Source organism: Megalops cyprinoides, chromosome 24 (genome assembly GCF_013368585.1).
Source record: "Megalops cyprinoides isolate fMegCyp1 chromosome 24, fMegCyp1.pri, whole genome shotgun sequence".
Taxonomy (NCBI): Eukaryota; Metazoa; Chordata; class Actinopteri; order Elopiformes; family Megalopidae; genus Megalops; species Megalops cyprinoides.
In genome coordinates, this window is record NC_050606.1 from 19,751,391 (window position 1) to 19,764,750 (window position 13,360).

General features: G+C 39.8%; 1 protein-coding gene across 1 annotated transcript; it reads left to right on the top strand.

Annotated features, from left to right (window-relative positions):
* The first annotated feature begins 2,096 nt into the window (after positions 1–2,096).
* On the top strand, positions 2,097–12,316 carry LOC118771589 (V-set and transmembrane domain-containing protein 2A-like). Its single transcript, XM_036519596.1, has 5 exons — positions 2,097–2,175; positions 3,134–3,300; positions 8,283–8,333; positions 8,699–9,038; positions 12,189–12,316. The coding sequence occupies exons 1-5, from the start codon at positions 2,097–2,099 to the stop codon at positions 12,314–12,316; spliced, it is 765 nt and encodes a 254-aa protein (XP_036375489.1).
* The last annotated feature ends 1,044 nt before the right edge of the window (positions 12,317–13,360 follow it).

Below are 13,360 nucleotides of genomic sequence, written 5' to 3' on the forward strand. Positions count from 1 at the left end.
GGTTGACAATAAAATACTCTTACTAGCTACTTAGCCATCTTATTTCCATTTCACTCAACTTGCTAGACTATTAATTACCTAGCTGGCTTGACAATTACAGGTGATTGGTGTGTGGAATTAATGACCTGATACCCTAAAAAGTGCCTTTCAGAAGCCTCCGGAGGGTTCCAGAAACCAAAGGATTTCCAAAGAATGATGGTGTAGATAGTTTTTGTTGGATTTTACTTAAAAGATTAAAGATTCAAATAATGTAGCTCATGTTTTCTGAAATGAGAAAAAAAATTCGAACAACATGATTTCTCTGTGCAATGCTATTAAGATTAAAGGCTGATATTTTTAAAATATGCTATTTTTTCTGTTTTATCATGGGTATGTTTAAAGATGGATGACACGGTATACATATAGTGCTGTAGTATAGTGGTTTTACTACAATCACTGTAAAGAATCAATGTCTCTGCGCACATCTAATCTATTTCACAGCCCACCAGAAATTCTAAAGGGTTGATACCTGTTACTGCTGCAGGCCATCTCTGCTTCTTTGAGTTGCAGCTGCATATGTGGTTCTACTGGTGGTTGAAGAATCATTGATAACACCTTCCTGCCGTCAGGTGGTCACCCCATATTTCAGGGCCTGTGATGTTGTCACTGGTCCTTGCTTTGTGCATCTTATTACATTACATTATTGGCTTGGTCTCCAAAGCTTCTCTTGAGCTACGTTCCCTGAAGGGGCTAGATAACCCATCGCACTTGCTATCCCTACTTATTTGCAACCTTTCCCCATTCTCACAATGGCAACAGACGTGTTGCGTTCGGCGCAAGTTTCGATTTACCATCGTACACATAATTACACATCATAGTGAATCATGTAATGATTAGCAATAGGCCACAAATGACACTGTTTTAAAATTGTAAAACAGCAATTGCTGACTATTGTGGCATTGGTGAAATTGTATCTGGAGCCATGAAGAGACTTACAGCATCACAAATCTATGGTGTTTTTTCATCTTCACTAACAGTCAACAATTTGTCCAGCCAGTCTCCAATTTTCACCCCTAGCAACAACCTAACAACTTGTTCATCTCGGGCAGAAGAGTTATACAACCACAAGGTCATCTGTTGCATTGTCAGAAACCAACGTGAGAATCGTGGTATTTCATCTGATTTCGTTACTGCAATAAAGACGCATCTTTTAAAGTATTCCTGTATGTGAAATCTACAATCGTAAAATCAAAGCAACTGAATTCACAGACATAAGTATGGAAGGCATTATATGAAGGGGGGTTCTAACAGATTACATGCGGAATAGACCATGATTACATTACAGAACGAGTATGCGTACAACTGCAACGATGAGCGCCATCCTTATTAATCTGAACTTTTGTCCCTCTTATCTCGTCTCTAAGTTCCTGCCTGGTGGGATGTCGGAAAGAATTCATTTACATCGTACAGCAAATGCGTTTGACTGTGGTTTGCAGCAGGATGAAAACAGCTAACCCACTTCGGGCTACGGAAGTAAGACTTGCGTCAGTGGCTATCTTAGAAAACTCCGAAGGCGTTGTGCTCTTTTGGACGTTTCATGTACAGTGTGGCGATTTGCTGCGACAGAGAATTGAACGCTGATGCGCAAGACTGTGCTATATCTTTGTGCGATAAGACGGAAAACCGACCATGATAAGACTCGCACTTTAAAACATCAAGTCTGAAAGGTTAGGGTTATCTTAAATGAATAAATGGAAAGAACGTTTATTTTTCCCCAGCAGTAGAATGTAGCCGTCTGGATATGCGTTGTTCTCAAATACACTGTGCATGAATATGTCCCAGGTTCGATCGGGAGCACAGGGTGTGCGACAGGGAGCTGTATACTGACGTTTCATCTCCGAGGGAACCTATCATGTACCTGCTCCCACAGACTTCACAACACCTTAAACGCTGCGTTGTTACAAGCCGTGCCATCACAAGAGACTTTTAGAGCCAGGTTACTGTTTGAATTACTCTGCATATTTGACACAGTGTGCCCAAATCGATTGCCGTCGCATCATTTCTAGAACTGTTTTGGAAGGGTAATTTTTTGCGCTAATGTGATATTTCTCTTTGGAATGATGTGGACTTTTCATGGCTGCATTGGATTTGTTATCTGCTCCAGTTTCTGCATACTGCTTGGGTTCTCCTTCCAAGGTAAATATTTGATGCTCAGATTCTTGGTCGATTCTTCCTTTTAAGAAGTAGCATCTTGTATACTGGAAACATATTTCCCCTGGTTTCTAATAATGCAGAATTATTAATACATGAACTGCTGGCAAAACCTGTAACTAATATATTAACAAAAGTATCAATGGCAACCAGATGTTTTAGATCATGCATTTTTTAAAAAAGCAGTTTGTCATGACATTTAATAAACCTAACTATTCTGTATGAAATGCTTTGTGTGTGAAAATGATAATACGATTTCGTTCTGTTGTTTGTGCCCATTTCCTGCGTGCCTTTCCCATATTTGATTGTTGCAAAACATTAACTTTGAAGAAACGACGAGCGCGACACGCATTGGAAATATTAGCCTTGGAGAAACTGGCATCACTTTAAAAGACGACAGATATTTTTCAGGACCTGAAACAAGTACTCTGGTGGCGCGAGTTCAACGCTTTTCGAAGCGGTGTCACCGTCCTGCAAGTGCTTTTAGAAGATATATGTTTTGAGAAAAAAGTCCAGCCGTATGTCCTATTTAGTATTGCATCTCGTTGTAATAGCTTAAAATCTCATGCTTACAATGTCCGGGAGCTATCGATGTCGCTTACTGGAGACTCTTACTGTCAGTAGGTGCTGTAATGGTCTGTTGTTGGCCATATTGAAAGGCAACCTGTTGCGGTTTCTGTTTTGATCGAGAAACTGCCAATTGTCATTTTTCTTGGGTAGGTTTTGAATGAAAGAGATGACCAGTGTGTATTTTTAAAAGATGTCTTTGCGAGTGTTAAAGGGAAAGTTATCACAGAACGCAGGTATGGGGAGGTGTGCAAATGCGTTAGCATCCAGTTCACTGCGGTTAAAGCAGCGATGTCACAGAAACGCTGCGCGAGTAATATTTTATTTTCGTGACTGTTGTCTCGGTCGCTTACTTGCCTTTTTGGCTCAATTGCAGGACGTTTTACTGAGCTGCCCTCGAATATAACAGCTGAAGAAGGTCAAAATATTGAGATGGCGTGTGCCTTTCACAGTGGTGCATCATCCGTTTACCTGGAAATCCAGTGGTGGTTCTTCGGAGTTCCTGAGGACACCAACAGCAGCGAGGAGGACACTGACACGCAGGTACAAGGCTGGTTTTATTTACATCACGGTAAACACAACGCTGGTTTTATTTTATTCTTTTTTAATCATTACTGACGTGCACAACGAAACACGTAACCGCTCAGCTCAGGTAGTTAAATGATTGTTCTTTCCAATGATTTTGTGACCACCCTTTTTTAAATGTTACATGAAATAAAAACTAAATATTTTATAGCAGTATTCAAACATTGGACAACCCTGTTTCAAATGTGAAGATGTGGAAGCATTCTCAAAACTCAACCTTCGCCTCAGCTCCCGTTACAGTTTTTGTGGATTTGATTCATATTACTGTAGATTCTCACGGTTGCAAATATTTACAGTACACAGTACAGTAAGAATAACACTGTTCAATGGACTATGTGAGCTGTTGCGCATAGTAAGACCCATACATCAACGCTGAAACGCTGAATCGATTGTGTCGTTACATTTGTGTTTAAACCAAGCTTTACGCCGAGGTGAAATTAAAGCACCGAGATACCTGAACGCACTGTGGCTTATTCAACAGCCTGAACCAGTGTGCTTAGTCACTTTAAGCGTGGGTTATAAGGATGAAGCCAAATAAAAAATCATTCAGACTTTTGTTCTTTCTCACAGGTATTAATAACAGATATGACTAATTTTCCTGCCTGAAAGTGTGCAAATATAGATCTTGCTGCAGTGAGTCATTAGTTAAAAGAGAACTGGAGTTGCTTGGGGGAGGAGGGGTAATTATTTGAATTCATATAGTATTCCATAGAATATTCAAGTATTAATTAATTTGCTTATGATGCCTGTGTAAGTTGGCATGAGTTCACCGTGCCTTATCGGCAGTCAACGTGAGCCGTTACTCGGCTGAATAACGCTGTCCCCTGTCCTCCTCCCTCTTCGTCGTCTTCTGTTTTGTCAATGGATTTTTTTGTAGTTTGGCAGCCAGTCAGCACGGACATTTGATCATTCACACTTTTACACAGAACAACATAAGAAGTGCCAGCCATATGCCCAGCCTGGACACACATTTGACGACAGTGCTACTCTGAACTGTTATACTGCATGCACTAAGGCAAGCCACCCGTTGCAGCAATTCACTGTCTCAGTCAGCCAGTGTTGTTTGTCAGTAAAATTAAGGGTTTAATTCATTGGTGGGTCATGATTGGCTAGGTTAATATAAGAGTGATAAGAAACTGGGTAACAAGCAACGCATACTGATCTCAGATCAGCCCACAATGTGTATTTAATGCTGACTGAATGCAGTGACCCTGGCACACAGGCAGTACACAAGGCTTTCCGATTGGTTGGATGGTATGAAGCTGATAATTTGTTGCAGTGTTTTAATATTCAATCATCTTGACTTATAAGTTGAGGCTGAAATATTTTGTTGCGAGTCTGATGGTCTAGCTGTCAATAAAAACACCCATTCACATCTCTGGACACTGCATGCTCCAACATTCAAACTCCTAGCATTCATGCACACTCCATGAAGTGAACTAGAAAATTACCCCGGCCGTAACTTTTAGCTCTTCCGTCTTCTGAAAGGAAAGGCCGAATGTTATCAGAGTTAATCAGTGCATGCAACAGCAGTCAGATGGTGCTCATGCGGAGGTGCTATTTGGATGAGAGAGTACTTTTTTCCAAGACTTCAAGATGAGAAGGCTGAGTTTGGCTTCGACAGTTATGCAACAATGGCTGTTCACTGGATCTCACACAACAAATACAGCAGCAAGATTCATTTAGTATAGAGCCTAAAATCAGGGCACACAATAATTCAGCTGGGAAAAAAAGCAGCTAAATTAAGCGTACTAGTTCTGTCCTTACGTGTTAAGTTAAATTTGGTGTAGGAGCCATTTAGTCACCTTTAATTTGTGGGTTTATTGGTCTTTCTTGTTTTAGCCACTTGGGGGTGTAATGCACTGGGTGTTAGTCACATGGGTTCACAGGTGTATATGAACAGGTGTTCACACATTAAGGGAAGGTGTGGATGGCGGAGGAGACACGGTTCTTACCGTAGCCGTAGCCATAGCCAAACTAAATGTCGCCAAACTACAACCATCACAGCACAATTCCTTTTATTAATATCACCAGCACCTTTGATCTGCACCGGATAAAGTGAAGTTTGATTTTACGTAAGTCTGCAAGTTTGTAATAAACGGGAACGCCACCCAACCTGGACCTATTGTTTGGACATTGGTTTAGCTACCTGCACATTGAGAACATTTGGCCATCTCTACATCTCCAGCCTCTACATTTGGTAAATTTGGTTATTTGGAATATTCTTTGATAAAAGCTTGACATTAGAATAAAGGGTGTGTGTAACTGGATGTTTGAAGATATTGTTGCAATGGCATAAGTTATGGAGGCTGTGGTGCTATTTAGTAAACATGTGAAGGAAGCTGAGCAGAAATACTGTATGTATCTTATTCTGCGATGCTATGGAGCATACTTTTTGAGAACTTTGTAAATGGAAGTTCAACAGGGATGCATAAAAATATATATTACTCATTTTTAGTGTGCAGCCATATTTATTTTTATGTTTACCTGTTTATTAAATTATGTATTCCGCAACCTATTTGTTGAGTTGTATGGAAATGTCTGAATGCAGAATATGTATAAATTGGCAACAAACCAAGCCTTAGTGCCAGGTATTTTAATGCGTGCGACTTGGGAAGTTTTGATTTATCATCCAAGCAACATGACAATGTCCTGTCAAATTCAGGATTCATTAAGCAATATGGAAATATAGACATATGCATTACCAGAGGCACTGCTCTCATACAATCAGCAAACAGACACAATCACTCAGTGTGCTACATATGCTGAGGGCATGACTGCAGGACCAGTGCAAAACAGTGTATACTTCTAGGCTTCTTACTCAACTTTGCCAGTTAAAGTACCTGCAAAACATACTATGTTGTGTAAGAAAACAATGAATGCTTGGCATGTCATATCAAATCTAATATCCAAAGTCAATGATAAAGCACATTGCAAGTACGCTGAATATATGCCTTAGTTTCTTTTGAGGAATGAAACTGTTAGGAGACAGTTTTGTGGAATGGCATGGCGTTTGATCCAGAGACACGTGATGTGTATTTGAATACAAACGCTGGAGACAAGCGATGTGTATTCGAATACAAAGCGATGTCCCTACATCCGACCGGAGCCAAGCGGTGCCTCTTGTGAACCCTACGGAGCCAATTAGGTTACAGGGCTCAGGAAATACCCAATTAGAGAGGGAGCTGTTTAGCTATGCACAACTCCACAAAAGCAATCAGAAACAGCACCTCCGCTGGTCATCATAACTCGCATGCAAATGTGCCTGCTATTAACTGTATAAAAATGAACTAAATGCTATACCTGTCGAAGTTCTGCTCAATGCTGATGTTCCCACAGCCGGCTGTGCAAATAAACCTACCTATCTTTTGCTGCGAACATCGAATCTGCTTCTTTGACGTAACGAAACACGTTTTGGTGTTCCGGACTTTTACTAACAAAATGGATTGTACATTTCTCATTTTGATGTGCTAGATAGAAGGGAAAAATAAACATCTATGCAATGAAGCTGGCCAAATGCTTCCCATACATAAAGGTTTCTTATAAAAATGCATGAATGGATAGTTGAAAAGGGATTTAAAGGGATTAAATGGATAGACAAAGACTTTAAAGCAAATTGAAAGCAAAGACTTTAAATCATTTCAACCCAGGAGTAAAAACAGACAACTCTCCCTAGCTCTGTCCTTGATTTCCTGTCACAGCCCACCTCTCATAATCCTCAATTAGTGTGTGTGGCCAATCAATGCCCCATTATCCAATGCCTGAACTGCTATTCACACACATTCCCATGCATCTAAACTGACAATGTTGAAACTGATGACAAAGAGCTTAGTTGCTGTAAGGTTTGCATATATTTCAAACACTGGGCCCTGAATACACACACACACACACACACACACACACACACAATACAAAACAGGAAGAAGAATATGTCCATACTTAAAGAACATTCTGTCCTGTCTTCCCAGTCTCTGTATGTGCTGGAATGTCCTGACCTTGAGACTGAACTTAAGAATCATTTACTATGGTTATGGTCCCAGATATTGTGTGGAGATATATGTCTGAAAGGTCAGTCTTTCAAAACTGAGTTTTGAAATTCAGTTGTGACACATTTGACACTGGTCTATAAATAAATTGTGTAAACATATATATAAATATAAATATTGGTATGGGTTAGTCAAGTAGTAGACAAAATTGATCATCTGGACCTGATAGGAACCACAAGGCTGTTTCAGTGTGTAGGTCCAGTTTGTTGCGTCACAACTCGAACACATTTTTATCAATGGCAAATCTTTGAGATCCTTCAACTCCAACTACAATGCAGTGGCCAGTGAATGTTCGTCACAACCAATGACTAAAGTGTTCTTTTACTGAAAAGGAGATCCAGTGTGTTATCATTCAGCTGAGTCCATTTGCACAGACTGAAGAGGTAACCTGTTTGCGCTGTGCCTTGTACATGGCCTGCGTTTTGATAGTTTGCTAAGAACACGTACCTGTACGCTCAACACATTAAATGGAGATAGACTACCTCATCAACTTGAGACGCTTAGATTAAGAGCTATTAGCTGAGGTATTGTTTTTGTATTGAAATATCCTGCACTTCAGTAAAGAGGTAGTGGTTGAGGCCGTTATGCCTTAAATTGCACATTGGCAAAAATAACCACTTTTCCATTTCAATTGTATCGGACGTCATTTGTAACAGGGAAAGCGCAGGTAATATAGCTCTGTTGTGACATACACTAATTGATTCATTCATGAACGCATCATAAAGCATTCATAAAGTGTCAAAAGACCTAAAAGTGCTGTCACACATATTATAAAGCTTTGAAAAGCCTCTGTATGGCTGTGATATGTATGTAGTGCTCACAAGTGTTTCATGTTTTATGTAGACCTACATAAGTCTAAAGGGTAATAGTTAATATATTGCTTTTTATTTCTAGATGGACTCAATATCAGAAAGCGATCCAGATGATGAGGGCACAAAAATAAGTGTAAGCAACAATTCATGCAGTATGTAAGTGTTTGTGTTTGGTGTTATGTGAAACAGATACTGTTTATAATCTGTGAAATTTATAATAAACTATTGTCCCATCTTCTCATCTTTCCTTCCATATTTTTGATACCTTAATTTTTATACAATTACCAGTATTTTTTGTAGTGATTTTAGATAGAGTTTGATGAAAACCAAAATCAGTGGAGCTACAATGTGCTGTCAATGATTTGGTCATGATTGACAGTACATGGTAACTGCAGCTACTAATGAGACCCTTCTGTCATTACTATTTTTTAGTACATTAAATTTTGCCTTTCTTGTCCACAAACTTACATCATTAAAGCCTTTTTTGCATCATTGCAGACAGTGAGGGTACAAGGAAACGACATCTCCCACAGGCTGCACATATCCAAAGTGGTCAGGAGTGATGAGGGTCTCTATGAGTGCCGAGTGACGGACGCAAACTACGCAGAGCTGCTGGATTATAAAGCTGGGGCGTACCTCCGGGTCTCTGGCGCCGCTCGGCCATGGAGCGGCGTGCTGACCAAGACGTCCCCTTTGCACCTGACGGATAAGAAGCGCCGGAAAGGCCTCTCGGATGCTGCACGTGACGGAAGAGTGAGCTCAGGGAACCCGCTGGCCCACCCTGCATCGGGCCCTCACACTTCACCCTCTGCTGAGCCGAAACATGGGCCCTCTTCAGGTGAGAGCCTTCAAGAGGAAAACGTGCTCTTTTGTACGCGCTGTTCCTATTTAGAATCAGGTTATGGGAAATCTGAACATACAATGCCTTCAGAAAGTGTTCACCCCCCTTCGCATTTTCCAACCATTACACATCTAGAGTGCAATGTTCTCTCTTCCCTTGACAAACATAATAAAATCAAAACACTCACCAACCAAAATAGAAATCAAGAACACTGATTCTGCAAGAATGAAAGACGTCTGTTTCTCATTCACCCCCCGAGTCGATGCTTAGTGCATTTTCTTTTAGCAGCAGTTACAGCTTTGAGTCGTCTTGGGTATGTCTCCGTGAGCTTTGCACATTTTGATTTTGGAATTTTCTTCCATTCCTCAATGCAAATTTTTGCCTACTCTGCCAAATTAGATGGAGAACGTTGGAGCAAAGCAGTTTTCAGGTCATGCCACAGATTTTCAATTGGATTTAAATCTGTGCTTTTGACACCATTCCAGAAGACAAACCTTCTTTTTTTCTAGCCATTCCTTTGTAGTTTTTGCCCTGTGCTTAGGTTCATTGTCCTGTTGGAACATAAATCTTTGCCCTAAACTCAGATCTCTGGCTGACTGGAACAGGTTCTCCTCAAGAATTTGCTTGTATTCGGCTCCATCCATGTTGCCCTTGATGGTAAGAAGCTTTCCAGTTCCTCCTGCTGAAAAGCAATCCCAGAGCATGATGCTGCCACCACCATACTTGATGGTAGGGATGGCGTTACCTGGGTGTTGGGCTGTATTTGGGTCGCGCCAAACATAACGCTTTGCCTTTAGACCAAAGAGCTTTAGTCTCAACTTTAGTCTCATCAGACCACCAAATCTTCTTCCAAAAGCTCTCAAGTTTTGTCACATGGCTTCTAGCAACTCCAGGCATGCCTTTATGTTGGCCTTTCTCAGAAGCGGCTTTCTTCTGGCCACTCTCCCATAAAGACTGGGTCTGTGAAGAGCTGATGAAATCGTTGTTGTCTGCACAGCCGATGAGCTCTGTAAATCCTTCAGTGTTGTAGCTGGTCTCTTGAACACCTCGCTGACAATTGTCCGGGCGCTCAGTTTGGAAGGATAGCCTGGTCTTGGTAGCATCTGGGTTATGCCATATTTTTTCGACTTTGTTGTAGTGTATTTCGCAGTGCTCCTAGGCAGGTTTGAAGCTTTGCTGATGTTTTTATAACCTTCTTCAGCTTTTTTTCCTCCTAACATCACAAAGTTTCATGAGCAGTTCCTTGGTCTTCATGATAGCAGGAGTGATCTTCTCTGTCAAGGTTTGGCCTGATAAGTGGCTGAATCACAGCATCATTAAAATATGAAGGGACAAACTCAATGGCAAAATAACTATTAATGACAACAGGAATTTCACTTACCATTTCAAACAGTGCTTTAAAAAGCCTACTTAAATAAAGCCCAGTTAGCATGTAGAGGAATTCAGATGCATTTAGTACATACAATAGTTTTAGAGAATTCATCAAGAGCATTCAGAGCAAAAGATTCCAGTGTTTGTTCAAGGATGTAGAGACACATATTCAGTGCAAAAGAAATTCAGCAATTTCCAGTTTTGTTCATTGAGAGACTCAAGGTTTGTTTTATGAGAGTGATTAACAATTCTATTAATGGTGCTAAATAAAATGCTGTGGTTATTACCGTTCTTTGACAACAGATGTTGACAAAAATGTCTTGTTCTAGTTGATGTTACTGTGCCATTAAATTTCAACATAAGATCCGTAATGAAATCATAATAGATATTTAATTTAGAAGACTTCTATTTGCTTTCTGCAAATCTCTTTTAATTTAGCGAATAATCTTTTTACTCCATGGGGTTTTTTCTCTGTTTTTTCCACAAAGAGACAGACAAAATCTGTCCCTTTGTGGAGACAGATTTTGCCTTGAATAGCACAACACAGTGAAGAGCTGATTCAGCTCTGGACTTACAAGAGCCTATTAGTTCTCAGTTTTGTGTGCTCCTGTTTGAAAGACATAAAAGGCTAGTAGTTCCAAAGAAGACAACTCTCTAAAACCTAGCACTGACTGAAAATGATTTTTGTGGATCATAGCTAAAATTTCAGTGACCAGGCCTCAGCTAAGGGTGCTTGATATTTTCTTTCAGCCATGTTTCAATGAGGTAAATCAAGACAACAAAGAAAGATACAATCATTCGAGAAACCTAACCAGTTGAATTGGTTTCATGTCGATACCACAGACTCAGAGAGGCTGAGATCAAGTGCAGATAAGATTGCTGAAGATGGAACTGTATACAAAATATACATATTCATTTTCATTTAGTGAAAGCATTTTTAAAACATTAGTGATATATTTAGATAATTACAGCCTTTAATCTAGAGAGAGGAATTATGCATTTGCAGTTGTTAAAGAAATGCATTTACACTGACATAGAAATAGACATTTTTCAGTATTCTAGCTCCATAAGAACTTGTAGCCAACTTTAAGTTTCATCTTTACAACTCAAACCTGACTGATCGCTGCAGTAAGCCAACAGTACAGAGCCTTTGAATGACTGAGAGTCATTCAGCGCACACCCACTAAGTCCCTTTGTCCATACCACATGAATGTAGGCAAAAAATTTTTTTTTCATTTATTTCAGTGACCAACCACGTCATGATGACACACAAGTCTCAAGGTCCATAGGGCAGGGTGGCTAGCACCGCGCAAGTCACCAGGCAGCTGTGAGCCGCTCATATGGAGCAGTGCCCATCACCTAACTCGCACCTACTTCACTACTCAAAACAGCCATTGGTTGCATGCTATTGCATTGGAGGATAGCATACATCTCACTTAAGACCTCCTGTGTGAGAGAAGAGATTATAACAGCAAGACAGGCCTTTGGGTTGCATAAAGAGAAAAAGGTACAACAATAACTGAAGTGTTGCTAATTGGAATTTGTGTTTAAAAAGGCAGTTAAGAACGTTATGTCTTAGAGGAGGATTTATAAAAAAAAGATACTGTCTTTTTTCTTCCATAGGTACAAGAATAGCCACCAGTTATGGACTTTCTTCTCTTCTCCTTGTTTGTGCCACGGCGGAGGGTGCATTTCTATAGCTTGAAGCGTCGACTTCGTCTCAGTATAATTTCCTCTCCTCAAGGCGAGGAGAGATCTCACCTGCCGTTTCTACAGGCAGGACAGCGCAGGTGACCCTGGGTGCCCGATTCATTCTAACGGCCCTCATTAGAGGCATCATTTCCCACCACAAGCAGAAGGACGACACCTGCTATGCAGTGAGCACAGAGAATCACCACAAATAGAGCACTCCAGTGACATTCACTCAGCCTGTCACAAACTGCGTTTCTGAAAAGCTACAAACTTTTTTTGTGTCATTCCTCTAAAGATCGAAATACACTGTATATATTACATTTGGATCTATGTATTTATTTATTTATTTTGCTTATTGGACTTAACGTCACACAAGACACTCTGCTGCCTTTTCATTAATAAACATAATTTGTAAAGATTTCTTTTACCACAGGTATGTATTATAACTCGCTTTTATTGCTGAACAGTGTTTTACAGTGAGATGATTTGTACTGTCATATTTAAAATGTAATAAGTAATGGCAGAATGTTTGTTCTTGAAGATGTACTTTGTGTTCCTTGCTTGAACCCCATGTATTTTGCTTTGGTGATTACCTTTATTAATAAATAAAGTGAAATAAAACAATTGTAAAACTATTGTAATATTTGTAATATTCTGTCACCTTTAAAAAGAGCATGCAATATAAATGTAAAGTGGTTAAGTACTCTTTGTTCAAAGGACAAACAAATCAGAAAATTACTGCAATTATAATTGGACATTTCATACAGAACTACTGGCAACAGGTGATATCCTGTGCTGATAATCTGCAACATTGAAAATGATGGAAAATTGATTTCCTAATTATAAGAAATATATAAGACTATAAGACTTATACATACCTATCTATCTATCATCCTAGTTATAATAAATATTCACAGCATTGCAGAGAATTTTAATCACATTTAAAAGAAGACATTCTGCACCATTTTAAATTGATATTCCAAAAGTACAAGGAGTTCTAACACATACTCTGAAATGAAGGCTTCAGAGGACTGGAATGAAAGGTAGTTCATGCAGAAAGCTGACGTTATATTGTCAAACCTACAAGGGCTCAGAGAAGACAAATTATGCATTTCCTTGGCAAGGAAAACATAAAAACATAAGACGTTCAATGATGAGAACAGGCCACTCAGCCCAGCCAGTCTCATCACTCAAACAGGACAAACTGTCACATAACAAAAACGAGTGGGTGATATACAGTGTTGAATTTGGACGGG